General features: G+C 40.7%; 1 protein-coding gene across 5 annotated transcripts in view; it reads right to left on the bottom strand.

The window, feature by feature from the left end:
- The window catches only part of AUH (AU RNA binding methylglutaconyl-CoA hydratase), a 114,902-nt gene extending 102,636 nt beyond the window's left edge, over positions 1-12,266 (bottom strand). For 2 of the 5 annotated variants that reach the window (XM_040579333.1, XM_040579334.1), the window contains exons 1-3: positions 12,008-12,265; positions 4,219-4,286; positions 4,034-4,121 (exon numbers count right to left, since the gene is read on the bottom strand). In XM_040579333.1, the coding sequence (XP_040435267.1) occupies positions 4,034-4,121; positions 4,219-4,286; positions 12,008-12,221 (370 nt within the window). In that variant the 5' untranslated portion in view covers positions 12,222-12,265. Of the gene's footprint in view, positions 1-4,033; positions 4,122-4,218; positions 4,287-12,007 lie in introns of all 5 variants that reach the window. The other 3 variants (XM_040579336.1, XM_040579335.1, XM_040579332.1) reach the window with 3 other exon arrangements.
- Positions 12,267-13,694: the final 1,428 nt, after the last annotated feature.

Raw genomic sequence — 13,694 nt, 5'->3', positions numbered from 1 at the left:
TAGGCCAGCCAGGGTTAAGCAACTGTCCTGGCTGGCCAGGCACCAGAGAAAGGAAAACAAAACAGTAACCACTCTGAACTGTAAAACAGCAGCATGGCATTTTGTTTATTTGTATGAGCTGTAAAGTGAACCAATGGACTATGGGCCAGTAAGTTACTGCCTGAGACAAACACATAAAGAATATTTTTTTTTTAAATGCATAAGTGCCTTCTTGACAGGACATGAAAGGAGGCCTGGAGGAACAGGACAGTCCTATGGGAACCAATAGTACATGAAATAGCAGGTGGACAGGAGGAAAGAAAACAGCATTAAAGGAGTCTGTTTCTTTAACTATTGTAACCATCAACAAATAAAACTGCTTACAAAGAGAATTATATTACCTGATCTCAAATATCCATAGTTTGTAATTGCAAAATGTAACATAATCCCCATTTCACATCACCTAACACATAGACAAGAGTGGGAGAGAGGGGAAAAAAACAAAAAAAGGAAGAGAGAAGACTTGGAATCACACAACAGGCTTTAGTCTGCCAAAACAACACTTCCAAATGCAAAATTCTGTAATAACTAAAAGTTCTACAAATATTATTTTGGCTTTTATTCAAAGCCTGAGGAAACGGAACAACAAAAGCTTAAGGTGCAACATTAGGTTGTTCAACTCTTCAGACCACAAACATTATCAAACGCTATCTGAAAACAAAAAAAGTAGATCTTGGGTCATGTATTTTATTTGTATTTTCTTTCAGATCTCATGTAGTTAAGATCAGAAGAAGCTGTAAGATTGCCTCCAGAATACACTGCCACTCCAAATTAAGGTCTTGCAACAAGCTGTGGACAGTCCTTTTTCCCTTCCTCACACTGTGCACACAGTTACACTTCCAGAAGTTTTATGAAGATGAAAAATCCTGAAAATCTGCTCACAAAACTACCTTAGCAATATTACTAATATATATATGTTAATATTACATTAATAATGCAAAATTTAGCTATTTGAACTGCCTATGTCAACGTAATTCAGTCCCTTGTGTGAACACACCACAGCTCTTAATTACTTGATCACAAACTTTTGACACCTTCCTTGCAGGCTGTGCCCTCCTCAAGGATGGAACACTGCCGCCAGCAAATAAAAGGAATCCTGCACACTCGCCTGTCTTGGCCACAGAACCGGGCAGGCACACAGTGTAGACTTACATAGGCCAGAACTGGTCATACGTGTTCTATCCAGAAAGGCCAATATTTTATTTATTTGGCTTTAGACAGAGAAAGGGGCCAGGAACTAACTCTGAGCCAGAGCACTTCTGATGGAAGCACAAGGAAGCCTCCTAGACATTAATGCACCCTTAACCCCAGACAAGCTGCTCTTTGACTTCCAGGTGTTCCTTTTGATCAGTGCTAGAATATTAATGAGGAACTATCTGCACTAATGGATGTATAGATCATAAGAAAGAAGATACAAAGAAAACAGTAGTAAAAGATTCAAAGCGAATCTCTGTGCAGAAATGAAAAGATATGACTGCCTGGCACAATCTCTGTATTTTATGGAATTTTCACATGGTGAAATACTTTGTTTTCCCCTTCCCATTTCACCATGTGAAAATTCCATGATTTGGAATCATACTCAAATCCACATCAGTCATCAACAAAGTTTAAATCTTTTAATCACCCACACTGTCATTTTGGGAATAACAATTGGATGTCATGTTTTGTGGACCAGCCCTTAGAAGGAAACAAGACACTTGGCTTGTGGCTTTCACAGATTTTTGTTGATAGCTGAGGAATGGCAAGATTTAAAGACCTTGGATTTCATTCCACACATAAAAGGGAATTACATTCTAGGACAAAGTTTCTCAATCTGCGGTCTGTAAAACATCAGATGGCGGTCCAAAAAATCATCATAAAAAATGTATTTTTAGAAACATACATTCCCACACATGCAAGCAAGAAAATATAATTGAGGAAATACAAAAACTAAAACAAATATTCAAAGTTTAGCCTAGTTGAATTACACTATAACGCATAAGAAAATGTGACATTTCACAAGATGATACTTCCATTTTTTTAAGGAAATTGTCCTTGAAACAGCACATTGTTCTTTAACATTTAAGTTTGAAAACGCTTTCTTCTGTTCTACTGAATTTCCTAAGTCCCCTTCAGAAAATGCTTTGTTACCTGTTTTCTCCATGTCCCACTATGCTTTGTCTAGTTTCATTCTCTTTACAGACACCCCTTAAAGTCATCTATAAAAGCAACCCATCCAGCCACTGAGCTCTTTACGCCTATTTTCATTGACAAACTGTCTCACATCTTCTCATTCATCCTGAAATTCAGTTGCCACTGTTGGAACATTATTTATTTCGCTCGTTCAGCTGCAGGAGTTTCCTTTTCTAGGACTCTCATATTACCAGCCACTTTTTTTAAAAAAATTACATACACCTAGTCCACACTCTACCCCTAACTCCCGGCTTTCAGACCTGGATATAGCTATCCAGGCCTAGTCTTTCACACTCCTCTTCTCAGGGCTAATTGCCCTTCCTTATGTCCACACACAAACATCCTTGTACCTTGTCTACAGTCAGCTGTGTATACATACTCACAGGCAACAATGCCTACACTAAATCTTAGTACCAAAACAGCTCTGCAAAGTCAACCAGCAAAGAATACCAGAGAATTACTTGGAGCTCATAAATACAGTATTAATAGCATACCTAACTTTGAGGGAGAGGATCTCGGTATTTCTGCTCTCATATTTCCTGTATAACACTACCACAAAATTCATGTCTATTAGATTAAAAAATTAGTTGAAAAACCTCAAAAGAGTTAACAAATCTCAACTAATGGCCACCTTTTTATATGAAGTACATAACACCTAACTTGAAACTCCATTTGCATGTGTTGCTGTAATGCTGCATTATTCATCAGTTTAAAAACCACAGCTTTTAAACTTTTCCCCTAAGATTAGTAACTGATCTTTAAAATTTGTTTTAAAACAAGGTACAACATTTAAATTAAATATGCTAATTAATGCACACATATTTAACCTATTTATATATATTACTAAATGCTGAATCGATTACTTTCTTTTTTAAGACAATTCTTTTCATAAGTCTTACAGTGACAAACTGTATCTGGATGTAAACAGACATTAAAAGCACATAAAAATTTTAAACTCAACTAATAGCACTTAGGTAAAAAAAACTGGGAAAACTGTTTTCCATTTTAAACTGAATTAATTATGTGTGGCTAGCAAGCTTCACGACTGCATAAATGATCAGAAAAGAAAGATTTTAGAACTAATCTCCTCCTCTTTCCTGACAGTTCAATTTGTATATTAGAAAGCAGAAAACAACTTCTGTTTTCAGTTTCAAATGTTCTTAAATTAATTTTGAACAAAGAACTGGATGGGACATATGAAAATAAGGAGACTATTCACTTGATATCCACAAAATACACGGTTGCTTCAATTGATTTTGACATGTTGACAAATTCTGTTTCCCAGTGTTTGGTAGTTGAGAGCTTTCATTTTCCTGAGCACTTTTGCAAGACACATGTGCTGCTTGGTAAGTGAGTTGGAGGGTGTGCTTTTTATTTCGTTTGGGTTTTTTTTATTTGCAAATACACTCAGCCTGCAGTAACAGTCACATTCATAAGGAATTTTAAGTTTGATTCTTTAAATAAAAGTTATTTTTAATGTATTGAAAATATGGGTTTGATACAGATTTCTACACAACGTTTTACATGGCCTCTAGCATTATGTGGTCCTCATTCTGAAGTACATGCAAGACTTTCCAGGAGCTAAATTAAATGATTTTCCATCACCATGAATAAACTTACATATTTTTAAATACTTTATGACACAGAAAGAATAAAACCAATATTAAGTTCTTGTTAGCAATTAAGGAAAATAATTTTTAAAATGTTTTGTTTGCTACTGAGATGAATATATACAAAAGACATGTTTCCTTGGAATCTGGGCTTTTGTTGTGCAATATGAGATAGAGATTTCCAGCTTCTCAGGAAAATTAAGTTTGCATACCAGCACAGAATATCCCTGGGACTTCACTCCGGAATATAACAGTTCGTACTTTCTTATCAGATTTCAAAGCATCCACAGCTTTTGACATCTACAGAGAAAAGGAGGAAGGGGAATAACCACATACTTTTTAAAGTGCTTAATTCTAATACTTCACCTTTACACTAAAAACTATCCTTTTCACTTACCATTTTTAGAAGATTTTTGTTAAGTGCATTCTTGGCATGCGATCTGTTTAATCCAAGCACCACAATTCCTGGAGGGGGAGAAAAATTATATCATTGTTACAATATAGTGAAATACATACTATCTATGTGAATTATCATTTTGAAATTACAGGAAAAGCATCACTGAGAACTGCAAAAATCTACTAGTGTAATCACTTACCTGGTGAGTTTTTGAAAGAAAATGAATTGACTTACCGTTTCCAATGTTAAACATTTCGATGTTCAACAGTAATTACATTTATTTTAAGAATTAAAATATGGCCCTAACACCTTCACGTGGAAATAGTGCTTACAAAGGCTGATGTACAATTACACGATTGTATGCACAAATTTCATGTTTGTGTGTGAAGTGCCGACATGCAACCAGTAAAGATACTTAATTATAAAGCATGTTTCCATATTTAGACAGCCTGCCTTTCGAAACTTCTTAAAGCAAGTGCTACAACAGCTAAAACTAGCAACTCTGATATAGATAAAAGGAAGTCACAAACACAGAAAGAATGCTACCAACAGGAAACCTGAACTTTCTGTTCAAAAAGGAAAAAAATAATAGAAAAATTCTCCCACAAAAACTATGCTTAGTGCTTGGTACACAGCTCCAGTCACACATTCACAGCTTTCTTAGTCCAGTTAGAGATCAGTTGTCTCATTGACTGATTACATGTTCATGGGTTTGAACTTTGCAACAGCAACAGCATTTGTTTGTCCTTATTTCAACCCCCCTCATTTACCAGGTATGATTAGCAAAAGGGATGCCTATGTTTACCAAGCAATGTTTTAGACAATCACTTCCTGAACACACCACAACTCCCTGAATTCTAAATACTAGCACACACTCCTATTTAATCGACCAAGCCCTGGTAAGCTTTTATCAATCAAGATTATTTTTTGTTGTTGTTGTTATTTGAAGAATGCAGGAGTAAGGGGAGAAAGGTAAAGGACTAGGACAGGAACCAGGAACTAAAGACAAAATGGGAGCTTTCTATCTCAAACAAAAATGCCCACAGTATTGCCATTAATCTACAAGACTAACAAAGACATTCCAGAAATAGCATTTTCTCAGATATTTCCTCACCACTCATCTTTGCACGTATAATCATAAAATCATTTAAGTTAGAAAAAACCTTTTAAGATCATCAAATCCAATCAAAACCTAGCTCTGCTGAGTCCACCACTAAACTATGTCCCTAAGCACCACATCTACACATCTTTTAAATGCCTCCAGGGATGGTGACTCCACCACTTCCCTGGGCAGGCTGTTCCAATACTTGACAATCCTTTCAGTGAAGAAATTTTCTATGATATCCAATCTAAACCTCCCCTGGTGCAACTTGAGGTCATTTCCTCTTGTCCTATTGCTTCCTGCTTGCGGAAAGATACTGACACCTACCTCGCTATGTCCTCTCAGTTATCTATACATAAGGCTCTTGTAGCCTCCACAGGGTGCTGGTCTTGTCATCTCAGTGCATAGTACTTCTTTTATTTCAGGGAAACGCATCCTCCCAAATGACTGACCCATTTGTGCTTGAGCCCACTCCCTTTCCCCTTCTTCCTCCTGCATGTACGTCTTTACACAAGACAAGATTAAAGACAGCTCCTGCTCCTTCTGTAGTTACCAATTTGCAAAGTCCTCCACTCACCATCTACCACTCAAGATTCAAATAAGAATGGTTAAACACAAGTAACAGAGAATACATGACTCTTGCTTGTTTCCACTGTACAATAAATTTCGATGTATAGACACCTCCTAAAAGTGGGTAGGAGCCTGGCTAGCCCAAATGACCTTCACACCCTTCTTCTGTAAGCCTACATTCCCACTTTTTCATCCCCATGGTTGGAGGTATTCACCTAGGACCTCCTGCAAGGACCCTTATTCAGCACTTACAAGGGAATCTGTTTATATTTTGTTAAGCAAACGGGAGTAGTGCTTCTTCTACAGTCACAACTTATTCTTCAGGTAGATTACTCCAAATCCAAATATTTCACGTTCAATGCAAGTAGATTTGCCATAAGGCAAAAGCAGCACCACATGTTAAAGCAGCAAAGAGACACTTGACCAGGCTTTGATTTTGAATTCTAAGGCACACTGCAAATCTGATGTTTGACTGAAAGAGATGCTATCACCCCAAACTGTTCTTCAGTTAAGAAATAAAGTCCTTTCCAGAAACATTTTTTTGTCAACAGCAATGACACTTTTTAATTGCACTTATATTTTTCTTCTCTCCATTACAGCCTAAAGACTGCAGCTTCACCACCAATATTAGTGTCTTTAGAAGGAAGTTTAATTTAGCATTAAAGCCCTTTTAATACTTTTTCCTATGAAGGGATGATCCTTGAAGAAAAATCACACAGGTTGGTTCTTCTTAGTGGTCTACCAAGTCATAAACCTACCACTTCTGCCACCCTCTCCAGAAAAATAAGAGGTAAATACAGATGACAGCCACAATGCTGTTCTATTTGTTAATTAAGAAAAAAAAATAATAAAGCAAGAACTGCAACAGGAAAAGCATGAAAGACTTACAAGAGAAAATTATATATTGCAGTGGTGTATACAGAAAGACATCCCTTGAATTCTCATTTGAGTGAGTTTTGTTCTAATATGCCACTACTATAGCACCTGGGCATCTATAAAACAAATGCTTAGGCTTTTTAATACTGCAGTAAGATTTGGGAAGTTTTCCCAATGTATTAATCAGTGACCAAACAACAGACAGATTAAGTCCCTGCTCAAAGTCACAAACAGAAATTGAAAAACAGAATTCCTGATTTACAGCTCAGAATTTGATCCTTCTCCCTTTCCTAGTCCACCCCTTAAGGAGCTCCTGGCAAAAACTATTTAAGGCAAGTCTTCCCCATTTTGCACATTCAACAAGATTTAAAGCCCTGGCCACATGGGTACATCAATTTTAGACAGGATAAATTTCCCTAACCAGGGTGAAAAGGAATAATCAGGCTCATATAACACTGCAAAGACCCACCAACCCAATTATAAAGAAGAAGAAAAAAAGCAAAACGTTCAGACAATACTGCCATACAGGTAAACATCCTGACAAATATTGTCAGTCATACAGAAATTCTGATTATTTTTAAATACCTGTTACAATGTCATACTTACCCTCTAGGTGTGCTTTCCAAAATATATTTTTTTTCTAAAAATTGTTTGAAAATCTATTCATAAAAGAAAAAAATAACTTGGAAGTCATCATTACATTCATCAACAAATATGAGTAGAAATAATAAAAGTAATAAAATTCCAGTTTCTATATGGTGTCAAAGTGGCAGCAGATAAACTAAGAAGGAATAAACATTCACATAATGCTAAACTCAATATTAATTCTACAGGTTTTCCTGGGAGTCATCTCTACATTATTTCAGAATGTTCTTCAGCAAATAATATGCATCTATTAAAAATTATATCCACATAATAAAAACTAACTTCTACCCTGTTAGCTAGGCTCTCCAATGGACTACGATGACTCCTGATGCTGTCTAATGTAAGCAGTCATATTGCTGTGTACTGCTTGCCTAGCTAACCGTCAGAGGAAAAGCATATCCAGATGTACAATATGTTCTCTACTTACAAGTTACCTTTGTCAAATTAGAAAGCTGCCTGTGATATAATTCTTCATGTTTAAAAGAAAACTCTATGAAAGTCATATATAAAATATACAATGCTATCGTTATTTAAAACTGCTGGGAGAAGATCATATTTCCTTCTATACTGCACAAAACAGGTTGATCAATTTAAGTGAAATTATTGGGTCATGGTTTAACTGCAGTTTATATCAGCACACAGGAAATGTTACTTTAAATAATGATGTTTGTCTGTTTATCTTGTGCTTTTTAGTTTTCAAAAATATTCATCCTCCATGTTTGGCAGGAACAGATTTAACAGTTGCTTAGAAATAAATCCTGTCTTTACATTTATATTAGTAATTTTATCGGAGTTAGGAAGATTCACTACATCTGTATAAAAAGTCCTTATAGAAAGACATTTATTTGTATTAGCATACACACTCATACAAATGATCAAACGTTCTTTTTAATAGTTAAAAAAAATATCTGAATTATGCACTGAAAAATGGAGGAAGGATCAATGACAGCTAAGTTATTCTTAAGCTTGCCTCACTTAACTACTCAGATAAACCAAAGCACACAAGTTGACTAAGGTGTTTATTATTCTAGAGTAGTTTCTTAAGCAAAACAAGAACCTATGGTGAGCATATAATGCATAATTCTGGTGGTTTCCATTGATCACCTTATCAAGAAGTATTCAAGTGCAAAACCATACAGATGTGTACTAGGTGGTATTTTTTAAAAACACCAAAACATTTTCAAAATTCCGTATCTGCACACTTTTTATCTCTAAACACCACTTTAAAATCTTTCCTTCACTTCTTTGATTAATACATCTCATCTGCTCAGTCCTGCTTTATTTAAACAAAGCAAAAGAAGGGAAAACGCTTCCGATTCATCAGCTAGCTATCACTTTTAAACCTCTGAACAAACAATTTTAAGACCACATTTATTCTGCCCATTTCATGTATGTTAAAATTCTAATTTATGAGGACAAAAAGCTGTCTTACGTACTGAAACTCAACTAAAACCAGCTGGAAAATAGAAGCACAAAGAGTTGTTCTAGTGTAAAAATCTAAACTTTACAAATATTTATATCTCATTCCAGCAAGTGACACTGTAACACTTGATTCAAGACTACAGGCATATTTCTCCTAATTCCATCCATAACTTTAAGAGCAAGAGCCATAAGTTCATTAAAATTTGAAATAGGATCACTAACGCAACTTGGCTTAAAGTTCCGAAATCTCAACAGTTGTAATATATTTCAACCCTAGTAATAACTAAGTAGAATCTCATACAAAGTAAAAGGCATCTATTTAATTAAAACTTACTAATGCACTGGCATTCACCTATACTCATAGAAAGCTGACACTAAAAGCTTCACCAGTTGCAACATGCTCAGAATACATGGGCATTTTACAATCACTTTCTTCAGAAATCTCACATCTTTTCTATTGTAGTTCAGTTCAAAGTTGGGAGTTAACATTTCAGCAACTGCCCCTTTCAAATATAGTCTCATTTCAGTTTGTCTAACAGCTTCCCAAAAATGATGCTAGACAAATCACCTGGAAGTGTTATGAAGCAGGATGGTTTGCTACTTTGTCTGCAAGGAAAGATTCATCTAGAGCTACAAGCTATCTGCCTGTATGTGAGGCAGTTAAGTCTGCGCCCCTGCCTCCCCAGCATCCTCAGCTGTAAAAGACCTTCAGACAACACATCCTTCTCCAAGGAGCACAGAAAGACTGGGCATGGACAAGAGCATAACCACAGCACAAACCAGCATGTGTGCGCTGTAAAAGCTTGTCAGAGGGACAAGGTCTGTCCCTGCATGTAGCCAAGAAGCATGTAATGGAAGAATATGGTGAGGAAACAGCATGAGGAGGGTCCCACCATGAACTGGTGGAAAAAGGAATGGTAGGTTAAAGAAGAGCAATAAAGACCACAGGGACTTACATGGAGTTAGTGTCATAATGCAGCAGGGGTATTACATGCTGTAAGCAGATAAAGATTGATCAACTTGACACACAAAGCGAGAAGAAAGATATGCAGTGGCAGCACAAGGAGGAAGCAGAAACATGTTTCTTTTACAGAAACGTGGTCTGCTCTTTGTGCTGCTGAAGGAGGCATATGAAGCTTAGGTCTCCTTCTGGTTTATTTCTAGACTCTTGTTCTTATACTTATTAACCACTACTTGTTTCTGTGTCCTTCTGAAAGGCAATCCCAAAGAAAAACCCTTCTCCTGAAGGGAATTCATGAATTAAAAACACATTGATTGAATCCTTCCTTATGATAGCCACAGTTGATTTAACACCACAAAAGCTATCTCCGTGTTCTGGGGCATTTTTAATGCCACATTTAACAAAGACGTATATTCTGAGAAGGAAAGAAAAGTCAACTTCAAGAAGACTTTTTTCAACAGAAAAAATAAAAATAAGTGGGCTGTTGAAATGCAAAACTTTCACTGTCTCTGCACCTTTTCTTCAACAACCTCCTTCAATTCTCTGCACAATCAAACTTAAAAGAGTATCTGCACCAAAAACATTCAGCAATGAACTTGGGATAGACACACAGTATTAAAAACCTTTGGAACATTACAAAAACAAAGACTCCTAGCTGATTCAACAGCTGTAACACAACGCTTAATCTTACTGCTTGCTGCGTAATAGCAGAAATAAAAATCATGATCTTAAGTAGTACTCAGGTATCTTCTATCATTTGTCGAAAAAGCACAAAACAAACAACCAAAAGCTCTCCTCCAACAACTCACAAACTCTCCTTTGCTCTTGTCTAACCTCTTCCTCAATTTCAAACAACCTTAAAAAGCTAAAACGGATGTTTAAAACTACTTCTGAGTTCCACAGTTGGTTGAGAAAACAGGACTAAAGAAGTACATCTTAAAGGAACTGGAAAGGGTTGGGAACAGACAAGTCACCAAGACAGAAGTGGATTTCAGGATCAGATTACATCACCAACTTTACTGACACTCAACGGTGACAAAAAACCTGCCCTCAGATGAAAGCAGAGCCTCAGTTAATCCTTTGAAAAAGAATCATTTTCTAAGGCTCACAATAAAATTACCGCTCTATATATGCATACAAATCTATATATATGCATACACAACCCACAGGTGTTTGCCTGAATTTGCAACAAGTCTGAAGTAACTGAGGTAACATGCTAAATGATGTAAACAGACTTGTGCATCTCAACATATGGTTATTCCAGGACACACAATCCACATAAAGACATTCCTGCACTGCAGATGAATAGAACTCTGCACTACGGCCTCCTCCATGAAAGTATGTATAACATAATGGCTCTAAAAATAATTCCTCAGGAAAGGAGCTTGCCCTTACTGTTTCTCCACCATTCCTAGCCTGGCTGCACCCAAATGGGATGGAAGTGACAGACACAAAAGGAGGTGAAGCACCTCCAGAGCAAGAACACCTCCAAAATCTGGCGAGCACGACCCCATAAGAGGAAGTACAAACTGCCTGTGTTATGATGCACTGGCTCCAGATCACTCTGGAGCATGGATTTCCTTTCATTTAACCAGGTGGGTTAAAACAATACGCTTGGTATAGCTGAGCAGAACAAGGTCAGCAGCAGCTGGCTGCACTACAAGCAAGGACGAGGGTGAGATGGTTACTAGGAAAGCAGCATGAGATGAGCAAGCGTGCTGAAGCCACACTTTCCCGAACAGAGAACAGAGATAAGAGTTCTGTGTCCTTGCCTGCCTCAGCACACAAGCACGTAACAGCTGTGGGAAGCAGCACGCCTGCAGCAGTTTGCCACTACACTTCATTCTCTCCCACCGAAGTGGCCAACAGATGCCAGCCCGCAGAGGTGCACCTCGCACAGGCGGTACGCACAGCGTTGCACGCTGGGAAAGAGAAGCCGAGAGAGGCCAAGCCGGCCCCGCTCCGCACCGCCACACCGGCGGCCCCCTCCACGCTGCGACGAAGCCACCGGCCGAGGTGCCAAGGAGGAGGAGCCGCCACTCGCTTCCCGCCCCCGGCCGCCAGGCAGCTCCCCCGGGACCTCCCGCCCTGGGCCGCCGTGGCAGCCACCCCACAGTGCCGCGGCGGCGCGCAGGGGTCAGCGCGGCCCGCCGGCCCAGGCGGGGTCGGGGCCGCGGGGCAGGGCCGCCCCGCCGCCGCCTTCCCCGCGTTACCTTTGTGCTCGTCGTCCAGGTACCGGACCCGCAGCTCCTCCTCTTCCTTCGCCTCGGAACCGTAGCTCCTCCCGGCCGAGAGGAGAGCGGCGGCGCCGCCTCCCCACACCGGGGCCCGGCGGCCGGGCCGGCCAAGGGAGGAGGTCGCGGCGGCTGCGGCTGCCAGCCTGACTCGGCCTTGCAGGAGGCCCAGGCCGCCCAGCGCCGCCGCCATGCTGCTGCCTGCGCCGCCAGCGCCGCCTCAGCCTCTCGCGACCGCCGGCCCCGGTCCCGCGGCCCACGTGACCGGCTGCGGCACGCACGGGGCGCCGCCGCCCCCCCAACCCCCCCCCCCCGCCGCCGCCGCCGAGGCGCGAGGACCTTGCGCGCGCGCTCAGTGTCCGCCCGCCCTTGGGGCGCCGCCGGCCGCAGCGCTGTGGCAGCCGCGTCGGGCGGGCCGGCCCCGGCGGTGGGGGGGGACCTGTTAGCCGAAGGGGCCTGAGGTGGTCGGTGCACAGCCCGAAATCCCGCGCTGCCGGGAAGCGGTTCTTCATCGAGGAACATCGCCATTGGGCCTCGCTGGGAGTTCCTGGTGGCGGGAGGTTACGCTGTGCATGTGTTTGTGGTGAAGTCGCCAGGAGGCCGCGTTAAAGGCAATGTGCTCGGGCCTTGCTGCGCAGTGTGAGGCAGCACCGGGATGAACATGCGGCAAGCCTTGTGCGCTTGCTTCTTTTCAAGTACAACCATGCCTGGTGCTGCTGGTGGCATTGGCACTGGTGGTGACATTGGCACTGGTGGTGGCATCGGCACAACATGGGTAGCGCCTGGTTCCACACACCGAGGCTGAAGGCTGCTGGCGCTGGTTTCCCCTCTCGCTCCGCCCCCATCCTCCTCTTTGGGGGGCACACAAAATTGCTGTTGCTTCGCAAAAGTAAGGATCAAATTAATACAACTTGGTATTCAGACCTGGGTTTTGTGTAAGCAGCACTGGTGTGGTGCCTGTTTGCCCGCCATGCACGCTGACGGGCATACCGGCATGAAGCCAGTCAAAAGATATAAGCGACAAGGCAGGTGGGAGATAGTTACCACCTTCAGTTGCAAACTCATGTTACACTACAACTATGACCTGTTTCAAAAGGACAGTCAAATTTCACTGATCCATGTGTCAAGACCATAACATTTAGTTGGGCCAGACTGTATATCTATATATATGTGTATATAGATATATATGTATTAGATATAAATAACTAAGTTGACTTCTTACACGGGACTTGGGAAAGGTTGCTGTAGCTGCAGTTAATCCAGGACAGTAGTGAGTCTCCTAAAGCTGTGAAGTTTGTCTGCTTCAGATTTATTTACTCCAGAGAATTAGGCCTTGAGGACAGAAAACATGCCTCTGAGCCCCCTGCCCCCCCCCCCGCCCCCGCCCACCTCCCTGTCACTTTCAAACCTCGGTGTTACTTAATCAGAGGGATAAAGCTGTACCACTTCCAAGCAGAGGCTCAGATGGAGCCATTTTGGTTGTTGTTTGGGAAAACTAGCTACTGCATTTCCTCTCCCTCATGCAGTTGCTCAGCAGCTCCTCCACTGCTTTCCTTCTGGAGAAATGGAAGTCTAAAAATAATGTTCTATTTGTTCTTGTAGAGCACCATGAAGGGCAAATGTTGGGGGAGGAACAGGCAGACTATCACCTTGCATTTATTATGTT

This window comes from Falco naumanni, chromosome Z (assembly GCF_017639655.2).
Source record: "Falco naumanni isolate bFalNau1 chromosome Z, bFalNau1.pat, whole genome shotgun sequence".
NCBI classification, from domain to species: Eukaryota; Metazoa; Chordata; class Aves; order Falconiformes; family Falconidae; genus Falco; species Falco naumanni.
The sequence above is the reverse complement of the archived record's forward strand: the minus strand, read 5'-3'. Positions and strand labels throughout refer to the sequence as shown.